General features: G+C 42.0%; 1 protein-coding gene across 1 annotated transcript in view; it reads right to left on the bottom strand.

The window, feature by feature from the left end:
- The window catches only part of Dnhd1 (dynein heavy chain domain 1), a 103473-nt gene that overhangs the window by 38997 nt on the left and 38731 nt on the right, over positions 1–25745 (bottom strand). Inside the window, exons 12-24 of the mRNA XM_034635264.2 lie at positions 18323–18480; positions 17706–17831; positions 17339–17615; positions 10283–10410; positions 9984–10182; positions 9469–9560; positions 8758–8965; positions 8114–8239; positions 7690–7787; positions 4695–7581; positions 4310–4487; positions 3965–4157; positions 3119–3407 (exon numbers count right to left, since the gene is read on the bottom strand). Coding sequence (XP_034491155.2) covers positions 3119–3407; positions 3965–4157; positions 4310–4487; positions 4695–7581; positions 7690–7787; positions 8114–8239; positions 8758–8965; positions 9469–9560; positions 9984–10182; positions 10283–10410; positions 17339–17615; positions 17706–17831; positions 18323–18480 — 4959 coding nt within the window. The remainder of the gene's footprint in view (positions 1–3118; positions 3408–3964; positions 4158–4309; positions 4488–4694; positions 7582–7689; positions 7788–8113; positions 8240–8757; positions 8966–9468; positions 9561–9983; positions 10183–10282; positions 10411–17338; positions 17616–17705; positions 17832–18322; positions 18481–25745) is intronic.

The raw sequence follows: 25745 nt of genomic DNA on the forward strand, positions 1-25745 counted from the left end.
CTTATCTCCTTATATTGCCTGTAGACCTCACAGTTCCTGGTCCCTACTTTAGCCTCTAAACTGTATCTCACTCACCACTCCCTTTCTACTTCCCAATCAGGAGCCTTTCTCTTTGGAGGTCTTGCGGGCTGTGCTCTGGGGCCTGTGCACCTGTCACAGAGAGCTGTTTTGTATCAGGCAGATCAGAACCAGTCTTTGCGAGATATGGACCAGCCATGTAGCTGCAAACACTGTGCCAGGTTAGTAGCTGCGGGGGAGAGGGGAGAGTTGAGAGACTATAGGTATCTTGATATTGTTTCTAGGTCCCAGCTTGTGTCCCAAGCTGGGGGTTGCCCCAAGTAAAGATAGTGCTGGTGGTAGCAAGGATAATCAAAGTCTGCGACAAAGGTGTCCCAAGATGGAGGCGGCTACTTTCGGAGATGGGGTGTCAGGTCAGGCCAGGCAGTGGCGTTAGGCAGCATGTTCAAAGATGAAGCTCTGTGGCATGCAGGGTTATGGCTGGCAGCTGTCTCCATACCCTGTCCGGTGTCCCCAGTTGCAGGCGACTATGGCAGTAGTTGAAGTATCCCAAGATGGATGCAACCAGGGGAGCCCCATGCTGGTAGATGGGGGTCCACAAGGAACGATGGCCGGGGGTCCTGTGCATGAGCAACTGTTGGGGACCCTCTAATAACGTGCAGATAAACAGTATTCCCACTGTTTGAATCCCATGTCATGGAGCAACAAGGAACGCAGCCTCACTCTAGCTCACCATCTTGGATCCCCCACACATTTTCTTTATTGATTCATCTGTTGAAGGATACCTAAGTTGGTTCCATAGTTTAGCTATTGTGAGTTAAGCTGCTATCAACATAAATGTGGTTGCATCACTGAAAAATGCTGATTTGAAAGCCTTTGGTTATATACCAAGGAGTAGTATAGCTGGGTCACATGGTGGTTTCATTCCAAGTTTTCTGAGGAATCTCCATACTGCATTCCAGGATGATTGCACCAATTTGCAATGTATGAGTATACCTTTCCCCCACATCCTCATCAACACTTATTGTTGCTTGTATTCTTGATAATTGCTATTCTTACTGGAGTGAGATGAAATCTTAATTTTTGTTTGCATTTCTCTAATTGCTAGAGATGATGAACATTCTTTTCATGTATGTTGATCAACTGTGATTTCTACTATGAAGAAGAAGCCCATTTATTGATTGGGTTATTTGGTTTTTTGGTAATTAGTTTTTTAAGTTCTTTATTTATGTTGCAGATTAGTGCTTGAAGTGATCTTCCACCTCCTGAATTTTCTCTCTGATTCCACTTCTTACATCATCCTTAACCTCACAGATCAATTTAACTATGTACATTCTAAACTCCTTCTCTGACATTTCTTCTACTAAGGTGTGACTGCATTCTATTATTGTAGCATCTTGGTTTCATTTGGGGGGATTTGTTCCCTTTTCATATTGTTTGTGTGGCTACTTATCTATAAGTATGGGTCTGAGGCAGTACAGTTTCTACCCTGTAGACTTATATTGTCCCTGAATGTTTCCAGTACCTTGCCATTAAGGGGGAGAGAAAAAAAATAACAGCAACCAATGCAAACAATATACAGCCTTAAAACAAGTAGCTCCTCCTAAGACATCTACAATTTTGTTGCAATAAACAGAAATAATATGATCAATTATTGACTACAATAAAAACAGTAAGTTTGCAAAAAGGTTTACAATCTCAAATGCTGGACATATAGAGAACAGAAATGTTGTAGGATGTGATGTTTATGAGGGAGGAGGAGAGAAAATAGAAGTAAAAAATTACAGGAAGTGTGAAGAGAGAATAGTAGAGGTTGACTGTTAACAGAAGAAAAGAGAGAAAGAGAATTGAGGGGCATGAATAAGTAAGAGAAAAATATATACATAGTATATAGCTTTAAAAATTAAAAACAGAAAAAAGTAAAAATAAAAGAATACAAAACTGAAATATACTAATCCTAGTTCTCAATAAATTGATGCATGAAAAAAATTGGTTTTAAAAACGGTAGAAATGTAAGAGAAAAAAGAAAAAGAAAAGAAAAAAAGGATCCCAATGAAAAATTGAACAATTGTTTCTGTTGGAGTTCAAAAGATTCTAGTTTCCTTTCTCTGAGGTTAGGTAGGGTTATCTGGAGTATGATGCTTGCTCCACCCTTGGGGGGTGGTTTGCGAGGATTAGAGGGTTAATCCTGGAGGTCGAACTCCTTGAGGCAGGATTTAGGTTTAGGTATGCTCCAATCTCTTCACTGAATGACAATTGCTCTAGAGATTTTAAATCAGTGCACAGCCCAGCAATTGCTGGTCCACACTAGATACTTCTAATATCTGTTTGAGCAGTGGCAAGCGACAAGGCAGATGCCCAGACACCAGATGCAGATCTCCTTTGGATTCTGCTCATGTGGTATAATATTCTTCATCTTGAAAGTAATCAATAAATTCCATATCACCAGGTTTTTACAAACTCTAAATGAGATATAAAGCTTGTAAATTTTAGTACATAGTAAATTGTACCTTTTACTACTATTTAAGCACTAATATATCCCATGAAGGACTTCAGTGTTTGACTGGAAACCCATCCAATGCCTTGATCCACTGACTTCCCTGACTTCAAAAACCTCTTACACTTATCCCTGTGATCATATTTAGAACATGTCATCATCTGGAGCTATAACACTTTAGAACTTTTAAAATTGAATATCCCAAACCTACATCATAATTTCTCTCCTTTCCTTTATCTCTTCTATAAACTCTTATTGTGCATTTACTTCACGTCAGATATATCAAAATGAATTAGACAAATTTCCATTCTCATGAAACTCAGGGAACATATGTAGAATGATAAGATATTAATAATGAAACACTGAGGGCTGAGGTTGTGGCTCAGCAGTAGAGCACTTGCCTAGCCTGTGCAAGGGTGCTGGGTTTGATCCTCAGCGCTACACAAAAATAAATAAATAGAGTGTCTATCTATTAAAAAAAGAAAAAAGATGAAACACTGAAGTTTGAACTACAGACACATATTTGAGAGCCAATTAATATTGCTAAGAATTTTATAGTCTCATGAGATGATAGTAGTTCCTTCCCTCCTCTCAGCTCCTCACCAGAAGTGGCCAGGTGCAGATCCTCCAGCAGGAAGAGGAGAGAGCTTTTATTATCAGGTTGACGCCCGGGCCATGGACTAGCTTGTGTTTGGCCCTGGATCCCTCTGCTCAGCAGGAGGCGAAGGTGAGCAGAACTGAAGGCAGGGTGGATGTTACTAGATATGTAAGAGTGATTTGGCTCCACAAGCGCCTCCAGAAAGGCTGACTTTCCTGTTGCTGCCTCTCCAGCAAGGAGCACTGGTTGTCCCCTTGACAAAAGCAGGTCCACCACATATAAGAGCCGTTCAGTCTGCAGGACAGAAACAAGGCTTACTGAGGCAAGGTATAGGGCAGTTATCATTGAAAATACAGTTCTATGGGGGCTTATCTTAAAGCTGTACTTGGAGAACATTACAAGTGTTCTCTTATGAACTGAAAATCAAAGAATGGGAGCTGGGCACAACTGTGCATGCCTGTAATTCAGTAATTTGGGAGGCTAAGATAAGAGGATTGCAAGTTTGAGTTCTTCCTCAGCAAATTAGTGACATCACCAGAAAATTTAGCAAGATCTTATCTCAAAATAAAAACATAAAAATAAAAAGGCCTGGGAATATAGATCCATGATAAAGCACTCCCTAGTACTCCTGAGTTCAACCCAGGGGGGTGGGGGGGCTGGGAGGGGAGAGGATGAGGAGGGGGGGAGGAGGAGGGAGGAGGGGGAGGGGGGGGAGAAGGAGGAGGAGGAGGAGAAAGAAAAACCAAAAGAAAGAAAAGAAGCAAGAGGGCCTCAGATGGGCCTTCAACATGGACTGCTCCTAATGTAGCCACAAGTCCCAACCCTAGCTGCTGACCCACTGTGCTTTATACCTGGGTAGATGGGTAGAAGGTGCCCAGAGTTCCCTTGACACGACTGCTCAGGTACTGGCCATTGAAGGGGACCAGTGTCCCATCTTCGGTGTTTACATGTAGATCAAACACTGAGGCTGATTGTGGTGGTTCAGGGTAGTTGGAGATGCAACTAATAGAACTCCTCATGAAGGTATCAAAGAGAGGCCAAAGTCTGCTCAGATGGACACACAGGCAAAAGTGTCAGTTCCATCTGTGACACATACAATATACCATATACCCACAGTGATGTCATATGAGTTTTAACTGTCATGGGTGAGTCCATCTCAGCCTTCTTCATCCCCCATCCACTACCCCTATATGTACCTGGAATGGAGGTGGGCTCCAAAGCCCCAAATCAGGGCAAAAAGGAAGCTACTGACAACCAGCAAGTGCTCCCGGTGCTTATTTGTCATATCATCACTGTCAGCCTGGGACTGGTTCAGAGAGCCACTTTTTGAAGACCTTAAGTGTTGGGCCACAGGATCACTAGAGCTGAGGTCTTCTGCAATGGTCACCACAGGCAAAACAGGAGTCCAAGTAGGCAAAACGTAGGAGTCAGGGAAGGGGGTGGGCAGTAGAAGTTGACCATATTACTTCTCACTGTTAGTCTCCTGCCCAGCTCCACCCAGACCCCATATTTCTGGCTCCAGCTATATCCCAGCTATCCTAAAGAACCCGTCTCTCTCACATCAGCCTTCCATCTTCCCACCTGAATGTGCCTTCTTTTCCTCATCTAGGCGCAGGTGGGGGTCAAGCAGACCACGCAAGATACGTGCCAGGCTGGTGACTTCTGCCACACCTGGGCAAACAGCCTGCTGCCCATGTACCTGCAATAGAGAACTGGCATGCTTGTGGGTAAGAAATCTGAATGTTGCAGGCACTAGAACTTCAGCCAGGTGGTTGAGCTCAGTGATTGTCTGGGACTGCAAGCGATATTCATGGGGCAGGGCTGTCATCAAGATGCTAAGCATACACTGCCAAGTCTGCTCCCCACCACACCAGACTAGAGCACAATGGCCCACCACTGTTGGGGACATGCCTTTTGCATCTGCTATCTCCATCAAGAGAAACGTACCTGGGGGTCGTGCTATCTGTTGACCGTTGGGGAGGCTAAGCTGGGAAGAGTCACTCAGGAGGCAAGTAACGGAGTCCAGCCAAGCAGCACTAGAGGCCCCATCACATACTATCCAGTGCTGCATCCCCATCAATTCCTCTCCCTGCTCCTTTGGGCCCATGCTATTACAACGAGGTTGGGCACGAAGCAGCCTGGGAAAGACACCATGGTGCCAGCAGGGGCCCTCTAGGTTTCCTAGAAACTCCTGGGAACTTAGAACACTGGGGTAGAGGTGAGTAATTTCTACAGGTTGGCAGCCTTGAGTTGAGGTATTCTCCATAGCTGCCAGCCGATTCTGGATCTTAAATAAGCCGTTCCAACAAGCAGTTTTTCCACTGCCTGCAGGGCCCAGGAGGAGAATGCCTGAGGCCCGGCTTAGGGCCTGACTCAGCTGCTCCAGAGACCCCAAAATGTCAGAGCCAGGATACAGTCCTACCTGCCGCAGTTCCTCCACCACCAATGGCTTCATCAGCCTGTGGACCATAGGCTCTGCTAACACTTGGCTAGCACTAGGGAAAATGCCACTGAGCAGCTCTTGGAGGTTGTGTAAGTGGGGCCCATCAAGGATGCTGAACAGTGGTGAGTGTAGCAGGGCACGCAGTAGGGCAGCTTCTTCCATGGCTGCTTGGCTGCTGGAATGCTGGAAGTTGACTTCCTCCTTATTGGTCTCATTTAGTGTCTGTATTGTATCTTCTAGTATCTGTTTGAGCAGTGGCAAGCGGCAGGGCAGATGCCCAGACACCAGCTCACGCTCTAAGGAGAAGAATTTGGATAGGCGAGTAGCCATGAGTGAGGCATTACGCACACCTGCACCCAGCAGGGTCAGCTCTGCTACTCGCTGTAGGTCAGGCAGTGCTAGTGCCACAGGCCTCAGTAGCAGGTGCAGGTTGGCAGGTACAACAGGGCTCAGGGCACGCAGTGTCAGGAGACAGCCGTAGCCGAAGCATACAGACACATGATGTTTCTCAAAGAAGCCAGTGCCAAGAAGCTGAGGCTTAGTGGGATCTATGGTGCTGGTGCTTTGGGAAGCCTCCTGGTACAGTGGGGCACAGAGGTATTGCAGTTCAGCCAGGCGCTGGCCCAGGGCAGACAGCAAGCCAGGAGGCAAGTGGTGAACTGCCTCCAATAGCAGCCAGGCACCACCCTGCAGGGCACCATTCAAGTAGTTGCTCAGGCATCGGACTTCTGTCTGAGGCAAGCAGGGTATCATTACCAGCTGGCGGCCAAGAGCCTGTGCCAGGCTATTCACCAACCCTGTCTTACCCACACCATCAGGGCCCAGTAGAGTCCCACAAGCCACCTCCTCCAGGGCCAATAATAGAACCAGCACTGGCCTCTCAGGCAGCAGGCTGGGTAGTGGCCTCAGTCTGGGACCAAAGTACTCATAATTGTATAGGAAGGACCGGCCCAGCACATCTATCCAGCATGCAGCTGGTGTCAGAGAGGATTCCTTAGATATAGTAGTCATAAGACTCTGCAGGGGACTTTTGGGGATCAAATGAGGTGAACCCAGGTGATACTTGATTTGGCGGGCCCAATGAAAGTCTGTCAGATCACTGACGTGATGCTTCTCTAGCAGTTGTGCTATATCCCGGTGAGTTACTGCCATAACCAGTAGAGCACTAAACAGGCTGGCTTGGCGGACAGAGGGCAGAGGCTGTCCACCCTTGGAGCTCCTCTGGGCTCGTATAAATTGCACCAGTACCTCTAGCTTGCCTATATGCCTGGAAGTCATGGCTAGGGTCCCCCACTCAAGCAGAGCCTCCTCCATCTCAGCTCGCCACACCACTTCTTCTGCTATCAGTATACATTGCCATGGGAAGGCCTGGATTAAATCTAGCCAGTGTTGGACATTTAGTTGCAGGGCCAACTGGTTTTGCTGAGGCAGCTTGTTAAAGGCCTTACCTTTAACAAGAGTAAGGCGGGCAGCCACACAATCCTGCAGTTTGTGCACTAGTATCAAACGCAGACACTTCTCCAAAGAGGCCAGCCACTTGGGGAGATCTGGATGCAGAAGAAGGGGCTGCTGCAGCTTCACTTCCTCCCCACCTTCCCCTAGAACAGCCAGTGTCTCTACCTGAGTTTGTCTGTTTGGACTTGACTCCTGGTCATCCATGTTTTTCTCATTATTTTGGGGGATGGACTGGAAGTTCACAGCACGCACATGAGAAAAGCAGCGTTTGACCCACAACTGGGCTTCACATGACTCTAGAGGGGCAGCTAGCAAGGCCACGAGTTCACTATCACTAAGGAAGAAAAGGCGGGGGAATTGGGCACATACACCATAGAGCACACTCTCTAGAGCCATGATGATGCTCTCCAGCTCCACTGATCCTGCTTGCAGCATTTGTTGTAGATGCTGGCCTTGGAAATAAGGGCTCCTTTTGGCACTGGGCATTATAAGTGACAGAACCATGGGGTCAGCTATAGAGATGCGCATCAGGGTCCGATACTGATCATCCATGACCTTGAAACGAGCATTCTGTGGTGAAGGAGAGGGTAAAAAATGAGTGTAAATGTGAAATGGCAACTCCCCACTCCACCACTATTCAGGAGCCTTTGCCCACTCTGCCTTGACTCCACTCCCTACCAGATCAGCACTGGGAAATTGGATCTTCATTTCATGTAGAACTTTGTTTATAAAAATCCACTTCTGCTGGAACATCACCCACACCTCTAGCAGGGCACCTATGGAAGCAGCCAGAGGGACACTGGAGAGAGACACTAGAGTACTAGCTTCTGCAAGTAGGTCCAGCCTGCTCCTGGCCTCATGGGTACCCCCATAAGCCCAACCAAAATACTCTACTCATCAGGACCCAGGGACCTTGTTAGGGAAAATAAAACATTCATTGTAAATAAAGACCTGGTCACCCCATGTGAAGAAATATCTCTGAAGGAGATTCTCAATCTGTCCTTCAGATATTCTCCATTCAGCCTCCACCTCTTACCCCCATCCCTTTTGGCCATCCCACCTCAGGTTCCATCCTTCAGCCCAGCTAAAGGCCTGCACTCACTCAGACTATTCATGATGGTCACCCACTCCAAAGCTACTTTGTGTAAGTCTCCTGACTTTTGGATGGCCAGTATCTTAAACAACGTCTGAAGACTTCCATGTATAGAATCTTGTAAGCTATTGTAGTCTGTGGAGGAAAAGCTGAGGTGGCATTATTCCATGGGACAGGGCTACTCTCTGTAAACCTCAGAGTCTCTTGTGTTTGGCACAGAGGAGGCTGGTAAGTTTAATGAGGGTATGAGTGAAAGAAAGAAGGAGTGAATGAGGATGAATCATAGGGTGCAATCTAGAGGACAAAGCATTGAAAGACAAAATAATCACGGGGAATGGTTATTTTTTACTACATCCAGAAAAGAAAGTACCATCTCTGAAGGAGCCAGGCCTTGGCTAGGGGGAAGGTGTGTGTGTGTGTGTGTGTGTGTGTGTGTGTGTGTGTGTGTAGGCAGGGGACAGATATCCCATGGAGATTAAGAGTATGAGAGCTACATGGAAGACAAATTGTCAGAACAGACTGATCCCTCAGGCTACCCAGTAATGATTGGGCCCTAGCTAAAGAAACTAGATATGGCAGGGCTTGGTAGATGTAATAGATGAAAAGGGTCCCAGGCAGAAGGCATTCATGAGGTCACAAGAGCTGAGTCTCACCTGAAAGAATGAAGGTGCCACTGTCCTTGCCCACTATTTCCCACTGGGGGCTGCGGAGGGCCTGCCTCTTAGAGTGCTCTGAGGCTGGGGGCTCATAGGGTACATGCAGGATAAAGTTGAGCAGGCGTAGATGGCACGTTTCCCAGTACTTCTGCAGCTGTTTCAGGCTCTCTTGTGCATGAATTCGTTCATTCTCACACTGCCAGACCTGGAACACCTGGGTCTCAGATGCCAGGACTGGCAGATGGCTGAGGAGAAAGCTTTAAAGCAAGGACTTAGGGACTGAGTCTGAGACAAACTCAAGGGACAGGGTTCAGGAAGTAAAAGTCTCATAGATGGAGGAAGAGTGAGACCATCAGGCTTCAAAGATAGCCCAGATAGGTTAAAACCTACCTTTGTGCAAGGCTCTCACTGAGCAGATAATACTTTGATCAGCTTGTTTTCTTTTGGGACAGGGTAAATGTTAGGGGACATCTGCTGTTCTGTGTGCCTACCACTGAGAGGTTGCTACCCATTTCCTTCTCCTAGGGAGAACATTCAGTCATATAGTGTCTAGATTCACCCATCAGATCATCTGAAGACTTAAGGACTTGTTCTTACATGCCAACATCTACTGCCCCTGTGTCTCAAGGAACTACTAGCCCTTGATTGACTCTATTACAGGTACTGGGCTTGGACCACCTCTTTTAACTCTCTCCTGTGGACCCCCACCTGGTTGATTCGATCTGCAAACTCCAGCAGCGGACAAGCGAGCAGCTGGCCCAGTGTTAGGAGTTCCATATTGTGAATGTTCAGCCCTAAAGCTAGAGGTAGAAGAGACAAGTCAGAAGAACACCCAGCATGTGACAGAATCCCACCCATGTTTTAGAGTTTAATTCTACCATAAGTCCAGATGCAAGACCCAGAGCCCAGCCCAGACTGCGGATCTTAGTGCACAAAAGCTCAGAACCCAAGGTGCAAAGCACAGTACAGAGCTCAGAACCAAGACCCCAAGCAAAGCCCAGCCACTATCATCCCCTCCAAGTCAGCAAAGGGTAGCCTACAGAAAGGAGATGAGAATTTTCTTATCTGTTGGAGAAAGAATATTATGGTATTTGGGGGGAAAGCGGGGAGCAATCTAGGGAGGAAAGATGTTTTCAGCAAAAACAACAAAGAATTAAGTTGTTGCATTGCTCTATACTCTGCATCCCCACTTTCCTCTCCCCTCTGACTCTAACCAAACATACCTCTCAGGAGGGATTGGTAGTTAGGGTTCTGCAGCTGCAAACTGCCCAGTTTGGTAAGCAAGGGCAGATAGCTACGGAACTCTTCCAGCATGCGCATGCAGCGTTGCAGCACTGGACTGTGCAGTCCCAGGGTGGTGCTAATCCGTGCTGCCTCTGTCAGCCAGCTATTTGTCTTTTCCAGGGCCATAGACAGGTTGAACTAAAGGAAAAAGGGCTCACTCTCAGCTTGAAACCCTCCTCTAACCCCACCCTTGCAATCCTTATTCCCAGGCAAAAGTTCTAAGGAGGTGTATTAGCACCTTGTCAAAAGCCATGCACTTCCATTCACTGATGTTTTCAGAGATCACTTGGTACAGATGCCATATGCGTTGCTGCAGTATGATAGGACGAGTCCCACAGATTGGCAGAGGCACTGGACTGTCATCTCCTGTGGAATAGGGCTGGCTAAGACCTGAGCTAGTTGGGGAATAGTCAGTCAAGAGCCCATAATATCAGAAAAAAAGTGGGGTGTGTGTGTGTGTGTGTGTGTGTGTGTGTGTGTGTGAGAGAGAGAGAGAGAGAGAGAGAGAGAGAGAGAGAGAGAGAGATTACAGTTCATTCTTCCTGGAACACTATTCCCTCAGAGAATAACACAGCTCATGCTCATGCCAGCTCCAAGTCCTTGCTCATATAGCACCTTCATGATGAGGACTATGTAACTGTCCCATAAAAACTGCTATCTTCCCTTCCTAGCATTCTCAACAGTTTTTTTCTTCCCTGGATCACTTATCACTTTCTAATACACTACATAATTTAGTTTTATCTAATGTTTATTATTTGTTGTCTTTTTCTTCCGACTAAAATAGGGATTTGTCATTTGTTCCTTAATGTACTTCAAGCCTGTACACAGCAGGCATATAACGAATATCTGCTGAGTGAATGAATAAGTGAATGAATAGCCTAAGGCAAGTCCAGGGAGATATCTATGAAAGAAAATCTGGCCTGCATAGGGATAAATAGTGAAGCTCCTTATTGTGTTTGCCATTGGCAATTATTTCCTCCATTCATCTCACAAGCTACTGAATTAGCACATTTCTCTCTCTCTTTTTTTCTGTGAACATTTTCATATTATCTATTCAGTAATTTCCATTGCATTTTAAAATGTCTTATCTGAAAAGGATTTCAAAAATTTCAGTTTTACAAGGAAAAATACTCAAGTGAATAATTTTGGGTACACTTATTAAAATTTAACCATTTACTTTATTATTTGTGTTCACATGCTCTCTATGTATATGGGCATGAGAACACAAATACAAATTTTTTTTTCTGAACTATTTAAGAATAAGTTACATAAATCTTGGCTATCCCTTTATCCCAAAATGTATGCCCAAAGTGTGTACTTTCTAAGAATAAGAATACTATCTTATATAATCATAAGATGATTATCAAATTAATTTTTTTTACTGGGGATTAAGCTCAAGGGCACTCTAATACTGGGCTACATCCCTAGCCTTTTTAATTTTATTTATTTTTTATTTTTTTGAACCAGGGTCTCACTAAGTTGCTCAGGGCCTTACTAAGTTATTGAGTTAAATTAATTTTAATTAATTAACATATCACAACTACAATATTTTTATATTCCTCATTCCGATTTTGTCAATTAATAATATTCTCTATAGCACTGATTCCCCTCAGGTATAATATATAATTTAGGGTCAAATATTGCTCTTATTTGTCATGTCTTTTAAGTTTTTTTTTTCTTTTAAAATGAGTTTCTTTTAATAAAAATATTGTCAACAACTACACAAGCAGGACTTGAGAATTACAAAAACCGTGCATGTGAAGGCCTGAGGTGGTGCCCGCTGCCCTGCAGTCTTCCTTGAGGAGTGGGGCTGGGGCTGGGGCTTCACCCAGCAGAGCGAGGAGAGAGAGAGGAGCCCAGGCCATGACAGGGCCACTGTGGTAAGGAGACAGCAGGGCAGGAGCGGCGGAGGCAGAAGAGCCAGAAGTACTGAGAGAGCAGGGGGCTCATTCAGACAAGTGGTTGTCATGGCCACCGAAATCCCAACTATGGATTAGGTGGACTTGGCCCCAAGAGGACATCAGGGAATACACTGCAAACACGGGTGCGGGTCAACCACCCCTGACCTCAGACTCCGTGCTGCCTGGACATCATGTCTTTTAAGTTTTAAATCTGGAACATTTCCATAGTTTTTGTCTTTTGTAACAAACATTTTTGAAATACCATATAGTCCTCATTCTTCCTTTTTTTGTTACTAGAAAGTTCTTCAAACTGTATTTTTATGATTTTTTTTTTCATGATGTTATTCAATTCTCAGCTGGACCACAGCATAGGTGATGTGTGTCCTCCTTCCTGTATGATATCAGGAGACATATGCCTGCTTTTCACTGGTGATCTTAATTTTGATTAAATTGCTGAATTTCTCCACTAATTAATTACTGTTTCTTTTGCTTCCTCAGTCATTCGGGTTTGACTCTAAAATGGTTTTAATTCTGCTCCTCATCAAACTTGCCCCAGATTTGTCATCCATTGATGATCCTTACTTGATCCAATATTTATTATGATGGTCTATGAAATCAAGCATTGGGATGTTTTTGTGCCTTTGTTTCACATAGCTGAGGAAGGATGTTTTAATTTAATTGCCAGGAGTTTATAGTGTGTATAAAGAAAGGATGTTCTCTTTCCTTACCAAGAGTTTGACAGTCAAGAGGACCTTGGGGTAGTTATCCCCATCTCTTTCTGGTCCATTGTATAATAAATACGTAGCTAATCAGCGCAGGAACCGCCAAAAGAAATAATGGTCTTTGTTTTTGAGACTTATAGAAACCGAAAACACCTCATGGCTAAGTAATCAGGATAAGATATTATCATCCAGCCCTCTTGAAGCTGGAAGGTGCTCACCAGTCTGGGCACACCCACCAACCACCAATATAAGCCACACTCAGTCAGTCTCCTAGCAAGAATGACTCTGTAATAGTAGTCCTCTTTCTTCTTGTTGAGCTGGCTTTTCTAATAGTAACTTTCCCTGCCTCAACAAATTAAGCCCCTCTCCCCTATTATTGAGAATTGAACCCACGGTGCTCTACCATTGACCTATATCCCCAACCCTCCTTATTTTTCAATTTTGAGATAAGGTCTTGCTAAGTTTCCCAGGCTGGCTTTGAACTTGAAATTCTCCTACCTCAACCTCCTGACACTAGTATTACAGGTGAGTACTGATGTACCCAGCTAACCCTTTGTCTTTTGCTTTGATTAACCAGATCTTTACTCCAGTAACAGTTACAGAATGTTACCACTCCAGCCCTCTCTTCACATTTGCCAGTTAGCTCTTGGTATTCTACTGTAAGCATGAATCTATACTTATTTATCTTTATTTATTTATTTAATATTACTATGTATAATAAATTACTGGAGTTTTTTGATAATTTAGAATTTGTTACTATATTACTTAGTTGCTCAGATTGTCTCAGATTTGGCCTGTTGACATCCCTCCCATATCCTTGTGACAAGCTACCATCACTTTGTTAATCTAACACTTCCTTACTTTCTGGTATAAAAGATACTCCAGACTCATCTTGTACCTTCCCTACCACAGTTCTCAGAATCATCCATTACTCTGAGTAGCCCTGGTTCCTTTCAGTGGGAAACAGTATTAGAAATAGATCTGAGCACAACGTGGCTCTTGCTAGTGGAGTATCTTTGCTTTTGTCATCTTCAGCAAATATAGCTAGGATACATAAGCATGTATACACACACATAAGCACCCACTTGCATGCATGAACATGTATACATAAGCATGCATACATATAGAATAAGTGGGTACTTTAAAATACAATGAAAAAGATAAACTAGATACATAGAAGATAGAAGTTTATAATACAAGCTCATAACTTTTATCTAGAACTCAGAGGAAAGGAATAAAAGAATGTGTGAGAATGAAGAAAATAAATGAAAGAGATCTAGTAAAATCAACATACAGTAAAAAATTATATAAAGAGATCATAGCACATATAAGTAATTATAAAAGAATTGATAAATTGATACAAAAGAAAAATCAGACTGATACCAGATATATCTGATCCAATGCTAAATGTTGGAAGTCAATGATTCAGTATCAAAGTTTGAAAACAAATCTGTGATTTCAAAAGTCAATATTTAACTAAGTTGTGACATTTTAATGTCATTCTCATCATATAAGGAGCACAACAATTTTAATGTCTACAACTCCCTTCTTTGAAAAAATACTCAGAGAAATACTCCAAGCCATCTGAGGAAGGAATTAAAAGATGTGGTATTTAAAATAAATGGTAGTAAGTAAACAAAACCAGTAAACCTCATATGTCAAAATAGTTGTTCACATGGTTATAAAATAAAGCAAATTCTAAAAGTAATGACTAAAACAGAAGAACCATGATTTAAAATTTGTGGGTAGTTATTAAACCACCTGGATCTAAAATCCTAGGTCATTTTAACTGGGAGTTTGGTGAGGAGATAGGGATGGAGGAAAGAAGTAAAAGCAATGCTGTTGGGTTTTTTGGGCCTAAAACCACAAGGCCTGAATTCTCTACTGTGATTTTTCACAAATTATCCCGGCCCCTTACAGAAAAGGTCAAGGTTTGTGGTCCACATCAGGTAAGAGTATATGCTAAGGGCCTCTCACTATACTGCTAAAGAAGCTTGAGAGTGGTTCTAGAGTGTCCTCTATCTTATCTGACCAAACAGCCCTGAGATTGGGGATGCTCACAGGAAGATATGGTAGTAGTTGGTAGTTGGCCAAGGAGCAACTCACAAATAATGTGTCTTTCCAAGAGATAAATCTGAAAAAAGAAACTCCAGCCCACAATGTTTTTGTTTTTGTTTTGTTTTGTTTTACAGATGGGAACTAGCCTAACTGCTAGACTGTATAGAAGGGCTAAATCAACACATCTGTCCTATTTTGTGGGCTGGTGAGGCCCTCAGCAGCCTTCCCTCTAGACCATATTGGCTACTGTAACATCAAGACGTCGTTCTTTAGAAGACACAGAGACATTCCCACATAAATGTGGTTATTGCATGCTAGACAAAGGTACCAAAAACATACATTGGAGAAAAGATAGCCTCTTCAACAAATGTTGCTGTGAAAACTGGAAATCCATATGTAGTAGAATGAAACTGAACTCCTATCTCTTACCGTGCACAAAAATCAAATCAAAGTGAATCAAGGACCTAGGAATTAAACCAGAGACCCTACATCTAATAGAAGAAAAAGTAGGCCCAAATGTTTATCACGTCAGCTCAGGAACCGACTTCCTCAATAATACGCCAGAAGCACAAAAAGTAAAATCAAGAATCAATAAGTGAGATGGTATCAAACTAAGATCTTCTTCACAGCAAAGGAAACTGTGGGAGGCCAAACCAGCATGTGACTGGGTCTGACTCTGCTGAAAGGTGTGGCAGCTGGATAGCCCAGGTCTTCTAGGGTTCCAGGGACTGTGTCTCATGCATGGATGTGCCTTCCTACAGCCCCATGGGTGGAGCTATGCTCACCTATTCCTTTGTAATATTACCCCTTGCCCTGTTTGGGATAGAATGTTCCATGGAAACCCCCTTTCTGTGTTCCCTTCTCTTACTCTGCCCTTGGGTGTGGCCTTCCTAGATGTCAGTCAACTGCTGACAGCAGACATCATGAAGCTAGACTTAGCCCCCTGAAACCTGACTCCTTGCCTCATTTGAATAGCTTCTCCTGAATAAAAGGGATCAGCACGTGTGGGCTCTCTCTCTCTCCCTTTCTGCAGACCCTTAAGGTCAGAGAAGCTGTCACAACACCCCCAAAGAAAAAGGTATTTCTGTCTCTTGTGTGGTTATTTCACGGGCCCAGTTATTTCAGTTTACCTGGAGTGACCCCTGAGTGTTTTAGGTGCAAGAAACCCGGGGGATGATGTCCCTGGGTGGGCTAAAAGGTCTGAGTGTTTAGTCGCCAGGAAATCAGCAGGAAATAATCAAGAATATGAAGAGAGATCCTACAGAATTGAGAAAATCTTTAACACCTGCACTTAAAAGAGAGCATTAATCTCCAGGATATATAAATAACTCAAAAAAACTTAACACCGAAAAAACAAATAAACTGATCAATAAATAGGCAAAGGAACAGACACTTCACAGAAGAAGAAATATGATTGGTCAACAAATACATGAAAAAATATTTAATTATCTGTAGCAATTGGAGAAATGCAAATTAAAACTGCACTGAGATTCCATCTCACTCTAGTCAGAATGGCGATTGTCAAGAATACACGCAACAATAAATGTTGGCAAGGATGTGAAGGAAAAGATATACATTGCTGGTGGGACTGAAAATTGGTGAAACCACTCTGAAAAGCAGCTGGAGATTTCTCAGAAAACTTGGAATGGAATGACCATTTGATCTGGTTATCCCACTCCTTGGTCTATGCCCAAAAGACCTAAAATCAGCATACTGTAGTGATGCAACCATATCAATGTTAATAGCAGCTCAATTCACAATAGGTAACCTATGAAACCAACCTAGGTGCCCTTCAGCAGATGAATTGAAAATGTGGTACATATACACAATGGAATATTACTCGGTCTTAAAGAAGATTGAAATTATGGCATTTGCCAGGAAATGAAGGGAACTGGAGAATATCATGCTAAATGAAACAAGCCAGTCCCCCAAAAAACAAAGGCCAAATGTTCTATGATATGTGGAAGCTAACCCACAAAAAGGGAGGGTAGAGAGGGAAGAATAGAAGTTCACTGGATTAGACGAAGGGGAATGAAGGGAAGGGAAAGGTATGGGAATAGGAAAGACAGTAGAATGAATTGGACTTTACTTTCCTTTGCTCATTTATGAATTCACAAAGCGTAACTCCACATCATGTACAACCACAAAAGTAGGACTCTAATTGGAATGGGTTGTACTCCATGTATGTATAATATGTCAAAATACACTCTACTGTCATATATATCTAAAAAAAATATATAAAAAGACATTATTCCTTTGGGGGGGGGGCTGCTCCTTCATATAGAACTACATTGAACAAAACTACACAAAGGCTTAGTTCTACAGTGATGGCACAAAATTCTCCTGCATAGTATTTAGCTCCATCACATTCTAATGAAACATTCAACTGTTTGCCTTCCCTACCAGACTGAGCCCTCTATATTCCCACCTAAGTACAATACCTAAAATACCCAATATATGAAGGTTTTGTTCATTTATAAAAGAGACCAATGAAGGTATATGATTCCTAAGACTTGCTTAGAATCACACAGGACATATGACTGAGTCCCAACTTATCTCAGTTAGAGACTGATCATGGGACAATGGGGCGGGGGGGGGGGCGGTCCTCAGTACCAGTGAAGGTCACATAGGCATGGTGTAGTTCATTGAGGCGGCTGACTGTGTCCTGGTACTGATGCTCCAAAGCAATAAGCTGGTTCTCAATGCTCCTTTGCTCTTGTTCAGGGTCCATGAAGGGACCAGACAGGGCTTTCTGCAGCAGACCTTCTAACTCTGCCAATGCTGCTGCCATCAGCTGCTGTAGCTTGGGCACAATGGCATGTTGCTTGCTGAGCAGGATCTCTGAGGCTTGGCTTCTCTCAAACTGAAATGCCTCCCACATATCCAGAAGCTGTGGAACAAGCAGAGGGAAGTGGCATAGACATGGTTGTGGAGGATGGGGACCAGGTGGGATGGTTGACTCCCTGAAATGCCCTCTTACCGAGATGTCCAATTTCTCATTCTCAGCACTATAGAAGCTAAAATGGTTGCGGATGAGTTCCAGGAGTGACTGGATATATTCCATTCTCTCCTCCAGCTGGATGTACTGTTCATTGGCTTCATTCAACTGCAGGGATTACAGTATGAGACCAGTACCCCCACAACCCTGTGAAACTCTTTAGGCCCATCCTCAAACAGCATTCCTGCCTTCTGGAATAGAGGCTTTAGGACAAGCTGCTGCCTTTCAACAGATGGAATCAGGGACAATATGGGATCAGATCCCCCTCTGACCCAGGACTCTCTGAGGCAGTTTCTCACCCACCAGATCATAACCCTAATGACAGGGCAACATTGTCCTATCTGACTAGCTGTCACAGAGAGCAGAACAATATCTCTGAAAGCAAGATCCTATCTTTTTCCTTACACTAGTATCTCCTCCCGACACCAGGAAACTATGTGCCATGTGAACAGGGCAAGAATTAGCAAAGACAGATCATTTATGTGAATACATGAACATCAAGCCCTTTAGGAAGTTCAGCAGAGACCTGAAGAGTTTCCTGAGCTTCTGGGAAGGATGGGCCTTGGATAAGCTGGGACAGACAGATGGGAAGAACCTACCTTCTGGCAGCACCGGGCAATGGCATGAATGTCTGAGTTGATGATTTGGAACACTTGCATGAAATCTGCGAGCTCTGTCATTAGTTTCTGACTTCGGATCTGGCTTTCATTCTGAACCTGTGCAAGAATATCCTTCCTCGTGCTGCCCAGCTTGGATTCTGGAGACAGGAGAGTCTGGTGTTAGGGGATGCATGAAAAAGAAACATATTGGGAGTGTCATGGGTCCCGAGTGGGAGTGGGCTGAAGGGGAGGCCAAACCATGAACTCATTTCCTCACTCACTGAATGCTTACTGCACTTCATGCTCAGTGTCTAGCCAGCTGCTATTCAGTGGCTAGACACTGAGCAAGGAGTGCAGTGTTCCACATTGGTAGACGAAAGTGAATGGGCAAGACAAAAAATTTGTTCATAATATAATAGCAGAGACCGATATATAAATGAATGATCACAAGTGGGTACTTAGAAGGAGATAAATCATCTGTGAGTGTCCAGAAACCGTCAACCTGGCATAGTAAAAGAGAGGGGGCCTGAACGAACTTGGTAAGACCTCCTCAGAGAGGAGAACATTGGAGATGGATGTGTTGTGTAGTGTTGGTGCTCTGAGTAGATGAAACAGTATTTTCAAGGTCATGGAGATGACATGTTCATGAATAGCAGGGGCCCTATCAGTACTCTTTTGGAGTCTGACTGCTCTAGAAGAGAAAGTATTAAAAAGAATGTGTAATCTGCCTTTTGCTTTTAAGGATTAAAGGAAAAAAGGACATGGGGTCAGAAAATAATCTTGGAAGCTGTCCTTAGTAATACAAACAACTTCACTGTCTCAGAAGGCAGGAATAATACCCCATATGATACTTCATCAAAATCTAAGGTATCACTAATTGTCAAAAAAAAACCAAAAACCAAAACCCAACACATTATTTTATATATAACTAAAAAAGAAAAAAGATGAAATCTAAACTCTGACATGCCATCAATCATAAGACACTTAAGTTCAGAGATGCTGAAATATGCACAGAACAGCAAAATAAAATATAGAAACACAGTATATCACCAAATTCAGTATAGGGTACTCATTATATACCAGACAACATTTCAAGTACTGCATTAACCCATTTTATCCTCACATATTCCCTTTGAGATAAATATTGTTACTGTCCTTATTTTTCAAATAAGCAAATTGAGACTCAGAGAGGTTAAGAAATTTGATCAACATTATACAGGGAGTAGATGAAGGCTGTACTCCTAATTGTTCTGTGGCTCAAGATTCAAGCAAGAGGAGTATTGCTTCTCAGAGAAGTGGATGAAGGATGGATTTCACTAAAATTAAATATTGAACATTCAAAGTGTCTTAGGGGCTCAGAAGTTTGGGTACAACAAACAAAAAGGAAAGAATTAAAGTTGAGCCTTCTGTAGCACCAGCACAGTGCAGCAGCAATAGAGGCTCTATCTAATTCATCACGAAGGAAGGAGAACACAGAGAAACAGATTTGCTATGGGAAAACCTGGGATCAAAAAAAAAAAAAGCAGCTGGAACTTAGCAGATCCAGAGGTTACACCATGCACTGGTGCTTGAAAATCACTGTTTCTCAACTGGTCAAGGAGAGCTGAGGCAGGAGCCATCTTGAGGCAGCCTTGCTGGTAGCTGCTGCTGCAGGAGCCAGCCAAGAGATTAGAGCAATCACTGCAATTACTGCCATGTAGTGGCCTAGCAAAATGTACATGAAATAGGCACAAAAAATGACTGTATCCAGGGGGAGTCAAGTTGGAAAACCAAAGAGAAGCCCAACTCACTTCTCCTTTGAGTCTGGTAATTCATGTGACTAGTTGAAGTGAGTCAAAAATCTAAACAGGTGAGTGTGAATACATTCAGGGATTAAGTCCTGGAAGGTTGTGTTTGTGGGCAGCACAGGGAGTAGAGGATTAGTTCCCCTGCCCCATGAATGGAATTCTTGAGAGGCTCGGAGATTCAGACTGCCATCAGAGATCAGCCACCGCCAAGCCCTCAGGGTGTGTTGAAACAGAAACCACCCAACAAAGCCCCTGAGGCCTGTTTAGACCTAAGCCACACCTGATGGAACTTCCCTCACAGAACTGTGCAGAAGCCTGGGAGTGCACAGACCTGGTCTATATGGACAAAACTCCACTGACAGTACTTCCTAATCCATCCCATCTCACACCAGTGAGAAGGGAAGCAAACAGCTTCAGTCTTAGGTCACTCCAACTGGCAGCTCAGAGAACAAAGCAAAAACAGGAAGGGGTTAACAACCCCTACTCCTGTTCTCTTTTCTTTCAGTACACAGCTCAAGAATAAATGGAAAGAAAGACAGCTGGGTACAGTCAGTGACCATCCATGTTCAAACATTTTGACTACCTCAGTGGAGACATTTCCTTCATTTTTCATTAAAAATCTTGGTTAGTGGCAATATATACAAACACTTTTTTTTCCTCATTTTTAGCATTTTTTAATGTAGTCATTTTTCCTTGCCTTGTATTTTGAGGGTTAGGGTTTTTGGTTTGTACATTTTTGCTTTGTTTTATATGGTTTTCATTTGTTCGTTTCTCTTGGCTTTCTCTCTTATCTTTTGCTAATAGCCAGATTCTATTGTTCTCTTTTCCACGCTCCCTTTACTATACTTCTTCTAATTTTCCCCTCCTTCCTTATAAATATCACCTGCTACATCTCTTCTGCATTCTCTCTATTCACATTTTCAGATTGTACATTCTTTTCTACCTTCCTAGCACTTTTTCTTTTCCCCTAATTAACTGTATTTTTACCATTTTTCGGAACTAATTGGCTTCTATAACTCCTGCTTCCACTATTAATACTGATGCAATCATTATTGCTATGGATGACATAATTGACACTTGCTGTTTGCTTTAATGCTAGATCTAGTTCATGATTATTGTTTTCATTGTTGACAATTACTGACCCCACCATTCCTGGGTTTTGTGGTAATTAATGTTGTAGATGTCATAGTAGAGACAGGGTATTTATTTTAATGCTGTATACTATTTGTATTAGTTTTTAATATCGTTTGTTTTGCCCTACTCTGTGAGGTGCTAGGAAACTATAGGGATACTACAGGTTTACAGATAGAAACTCTATTGCTAAACTAAATTAACCAAAAGACAGCACACCTGGCTGCATGCACAAATTAATCTCCAGCTACATTTTAATACAAAGAATAGAAGTGATAAAAACCCAAACTACATGCCTGTAATCCAAGCGGCTCAGGAGGCAGAGGCAGAAGAATAAGGAATTCAAAGCCAACCTTAGCAATTTAGCAAGGTGCTAAGCAACTCAGTGAGACCCTGTCTCTAATAAAACACAAAACAGGGCTGGGGATGTGGCTCAGTAGTTGAGTTCCCCTGAGTTCAATCCCTGGTACCCTCATCCCCCCCCCAAAAAAAAAAACCCAAACTAATGATTAGAATATGTAATTCCTACCCCATTCAAGTTGGTGTGACTATTAATATACTGGACAACCTACTGTCAAATGTGATTCATGGTTTTTAATTATTGGTACTGTGGTCAAATGCTGACCCCACTATTATTCCTATACATGCAGCAATTAGTGTTACAGATGTCAAAGTAGACACCAGATATTTATCTTAAAGGTGAACATCTGTTGCTGATATTAGTACCACTCCTGAGTCCCCCTCTAAGCGGGCCTGGAAAGAGATTGTGACACTTCAAGATCACAGAGTAGAGATCCTGCAGCTGAGAAATAACTACATCTCAAACAAGCAACAGTGAATCTCACCCTACACACAATTTAACCTGACCAGAACCTTGACATTCTCCAACTCAAAGAATAGAGGAGACAAAAGCTTCAAACCAAAACAAGACCAAAGGAAGAACAATTAGGAAACTCAGGTCTGACCCTTTGACATCTCCTCATATATCAAAAACAAAGACCTCCAAGACAAAAAGATAATTACAAACAAAAGGACAAATATAAAAAAGAGGAAAGGAAATCCATCTCAATTGATCACAAGTACAAGAACTCTGAAAACATAAGGAAATAGCAAACAAATCTCCCCCCAAAATTCACAATTCCCCAATGAAGGATCCCACTGATAGTGATGTGATAAAATCCCAGAGAAAGATTATTAAAACACTGATTATTAAAATGTTCAATAAGGGCTGGGGCTATAGCTCAGTGGCAGAGCGCTTGCCTTGCATTAGGTTCCACCCTCAGCACCACATCAAACTAAAATAAAATAAAGGAATGATGTACATCTACAACTACAAAAAAAATTTTTTAATTTCAATAAACTAAAGGAAGAACTAAGGAAAGAAAAAAGATAGCAAAATACAGGAGATGAAAGACCACTTCAATAAAGAAATAGAAATAGTAAAAAGAAAACAATCAGAACTCATAAAAATGATACAATAAACCAAATTAAAAATTTACTTAAAATTATCACTAACAAATTAGATCGTGTAGAAAATAGAACTTCAGCCCTTGAGACAGAACTTCAGGCCCTAAAGACAGACACATGAATTTGAGTACACAAAATAATAAAGGGAAAAAAATAATAGAACATAATCAGAAGATAAAAGAAATCTGGGACAACATCAAGACACAAAACCTGAGAATCACTGGGATAGAATACAACACGGAAATACAAGCTAAAGGAATAAAGAAATTTTTCAAGGAGATAGTTATAGAAAATTTATCCCATATCATAAATGAGAGGTGCGCACGCGCGCACACACACACACATACACACACACACACACACACATCCAGGAAGCTTGCAAGACTCCAAATAGACCTATTCAAACAAGAAATTCTAGAAGACATATCATAATCAAAATGCCTAACATGGAAAATTAGGAAAGAATATTAAAGACCACAAGAAGAAAAGGTCACATTTAGAGGCAAACCAATATGGCTCACTTCTAATACCTCAAATCAGATCCTAAAAATCAAGGATGGCCTAGAATGAGATATTCCAAGTTATAAAAGGAAACAAGGTTAATACATCAGCCAAGGTTAGTACACCAGCAAATTTGAGGGGGAAATAAAACTTTCCATGATAAGACTCAGAGTATTCATGAGCACCAAGCTAACACTTACAAAGAATACTCAGAGATAAAATGCACACAGAGGAACTCAAAAACAAATCCCAAAGATCCCAAATGTAGGAATGAAATTAATAATCTTTTAAAGGAGAATTAGGACAGTATTAAATACAGCAAAAAAAGAAAATGGCAGGAAAACACAAACACATATCCATATAACACTGAATGTTAAGGGTCTTAACCCCCCAATTAAAAGACATAAATTAGCAGAATGGATCAAAAAACAGGATCAAACTATATGTTGTTTGTGAGGAATCAGTCTGAATGATTCACATTCTCCTTCCCATAGAGGAGAGGCTTTGACTGTCACTACATCTCATAGTGAACTGGACATTGCCCTGGTCTTGGAAGTTTGAGGATGCATCTTCAGACATAGGCGTGTCGCCCCAAGAATTGAGCTACGCTCACCTGTTCCTTTGTGATATTAACCCCTTTGCCCTGTTTGGGATAGAATGTTCCATGGAAACACTTTGGTGTCCCCTTTTCTCCCTCTGCCTTTGGGTGTGGCCTTCCTAGATGTCAGTCAACCTGTTGACAGCAGACATCATGAAGCTAGACTCAACCACCTGAAACCTGACCCCTTGCCTCATTTGAATGGCTTCTCCTCAATAAAAGAGTTCAGCATTCGCTTGCTCTCTATCTGGGGACCCTTAAGGTCAGAGGAGCCTTCACAGGACCCCAAAGAAAAAGGTATCTCTGTCTCTGTGTGGTTATTTCGAGTAGCCCAGTTCACCTGGAGTGACCCTGAATGTTTTAGTCATGAGGAACATGACAGTTGTTTACAGGAGACTCATAAGGAAAGACACCACAGGCTGAAGGTAAAAGGTTGGGAAAAAAATATTCTGTGCATACAGATTCCCAGAATAATAAGGGGGGAGCTATTTTCTCATCTGATAAAGCAGATATCAAGCATGCATCCAATTACCCCCACCCAAAAAAAGAAACCCTCCATGTCATTAAATCTAACATAGAACTCAATACAATAATACTATATTATTATCACTAATAGGTTATCAAAACATAACATCAATAAAGATATCTCCAACCTAAATAATACTATAAAGCAAATGAACCTAACAGACATCTACAGAATATCTCACTTTTACCATCTTCTCAGCAGCTCATGGAACTTTCTCCAAAATGGACCATTTCTGGGCCATAAAAAAAAAATCTTAGCAAAAAAAAATCAATATAATCCCATGCATCCTATCAGATCATAATCATCAGGAATAAAGATAATAGAAACAACATAAACACATGGATACCAAAAAATAATTAAAGAATAATGGATCAAAGAAGAAATGAATAGAAATCAAGAAATTCTTAGAAATGAAAGTGAACAGAGACAACAACATATAAAAAATCTCTGGGACAATATGAAAGCAGTTCTAAGAGGAAAATTTATACAACCAAGAGCCTACATTAAAAAAAAAAAGAGAGATCCCAAATACATAAGCTTATGCTTCACCTCTAGGCCTTAGAAAAAGAACAAACTGTTTACAAAACCAGTAAAATAAGAAAATAATTATGATCAGAGCAGAAATTAACAAAATTGAGAATAAAAAAAAACCAATGCATCAGATCAATGCAGTGAAGAGTTGTTGCTCCAAAAAGATAAATTAAATTGTTAAACCATCAGCCAGACTAACCCAAAAGAGGGCAAAAGAAGACCCAAATCAATAAAATTAAACAAAGGAGATATTACCATAGACTCTACTGAAATTCCAAGGGTAATTAGAACCTATTTGAAAATTTATACTCCAGTGAACTGGAAAATCTAGACAACATTGACAAATTTATAGACACATATGACCTGCCTAAATGGAACCAGGAAAATAAAACCTAAACAGACCACTATCAAGTAATGAAATTGAAACAGAAATTTAAAACCTTCCGAAAAAGAAAAGCCCAGGACCAGATGGATTTTCAACTGAGTTCTACCAGACCTTTACAGAAGAACTAACACCAGTCTTTCTCAAATTATTGCATGAAATTGAAAGGGAACGGCCAAATACATTGTATGAAACCAGTATAACCCTGATACCAAAACCACACAAAAGTGCATCAAGGAAAGAAAACTACAGACCAGTATCCCTGATGAACATAGATACAAATATCTTTAATAAGATATTAGCAAACTGATTAAAAAACACATACAGAAAACAACACATCATAATCAAATAGGTTTAATTCTAGAGATGTAAGTTTGGTTCAACATATGTAAATCAATAAATGTAATTCATCACTTAAACAGAATTAGGACAAGAATCACATGAGCATCTCAATAGATGGGGGAAAGGCCTTTGATTAAATCCAGTACCCACTCATACTA

The sequence above is a fragment of the Marmota flaviventris genome, chromosome 9 (genome assembly GCF_047511675.1).
Source record: "Marmota flaviventris isolate mMarFla1 chromosome 9, mMarFla1.hap1, whole genome shotgun sequence".
Taxonomy (NCBI): domain Eukaryota; kingdom Metazoa; phylum Chordata; class Mammalia; order Rodentia; family Sciuridae; genus Marmota; species Marmota flaviventris.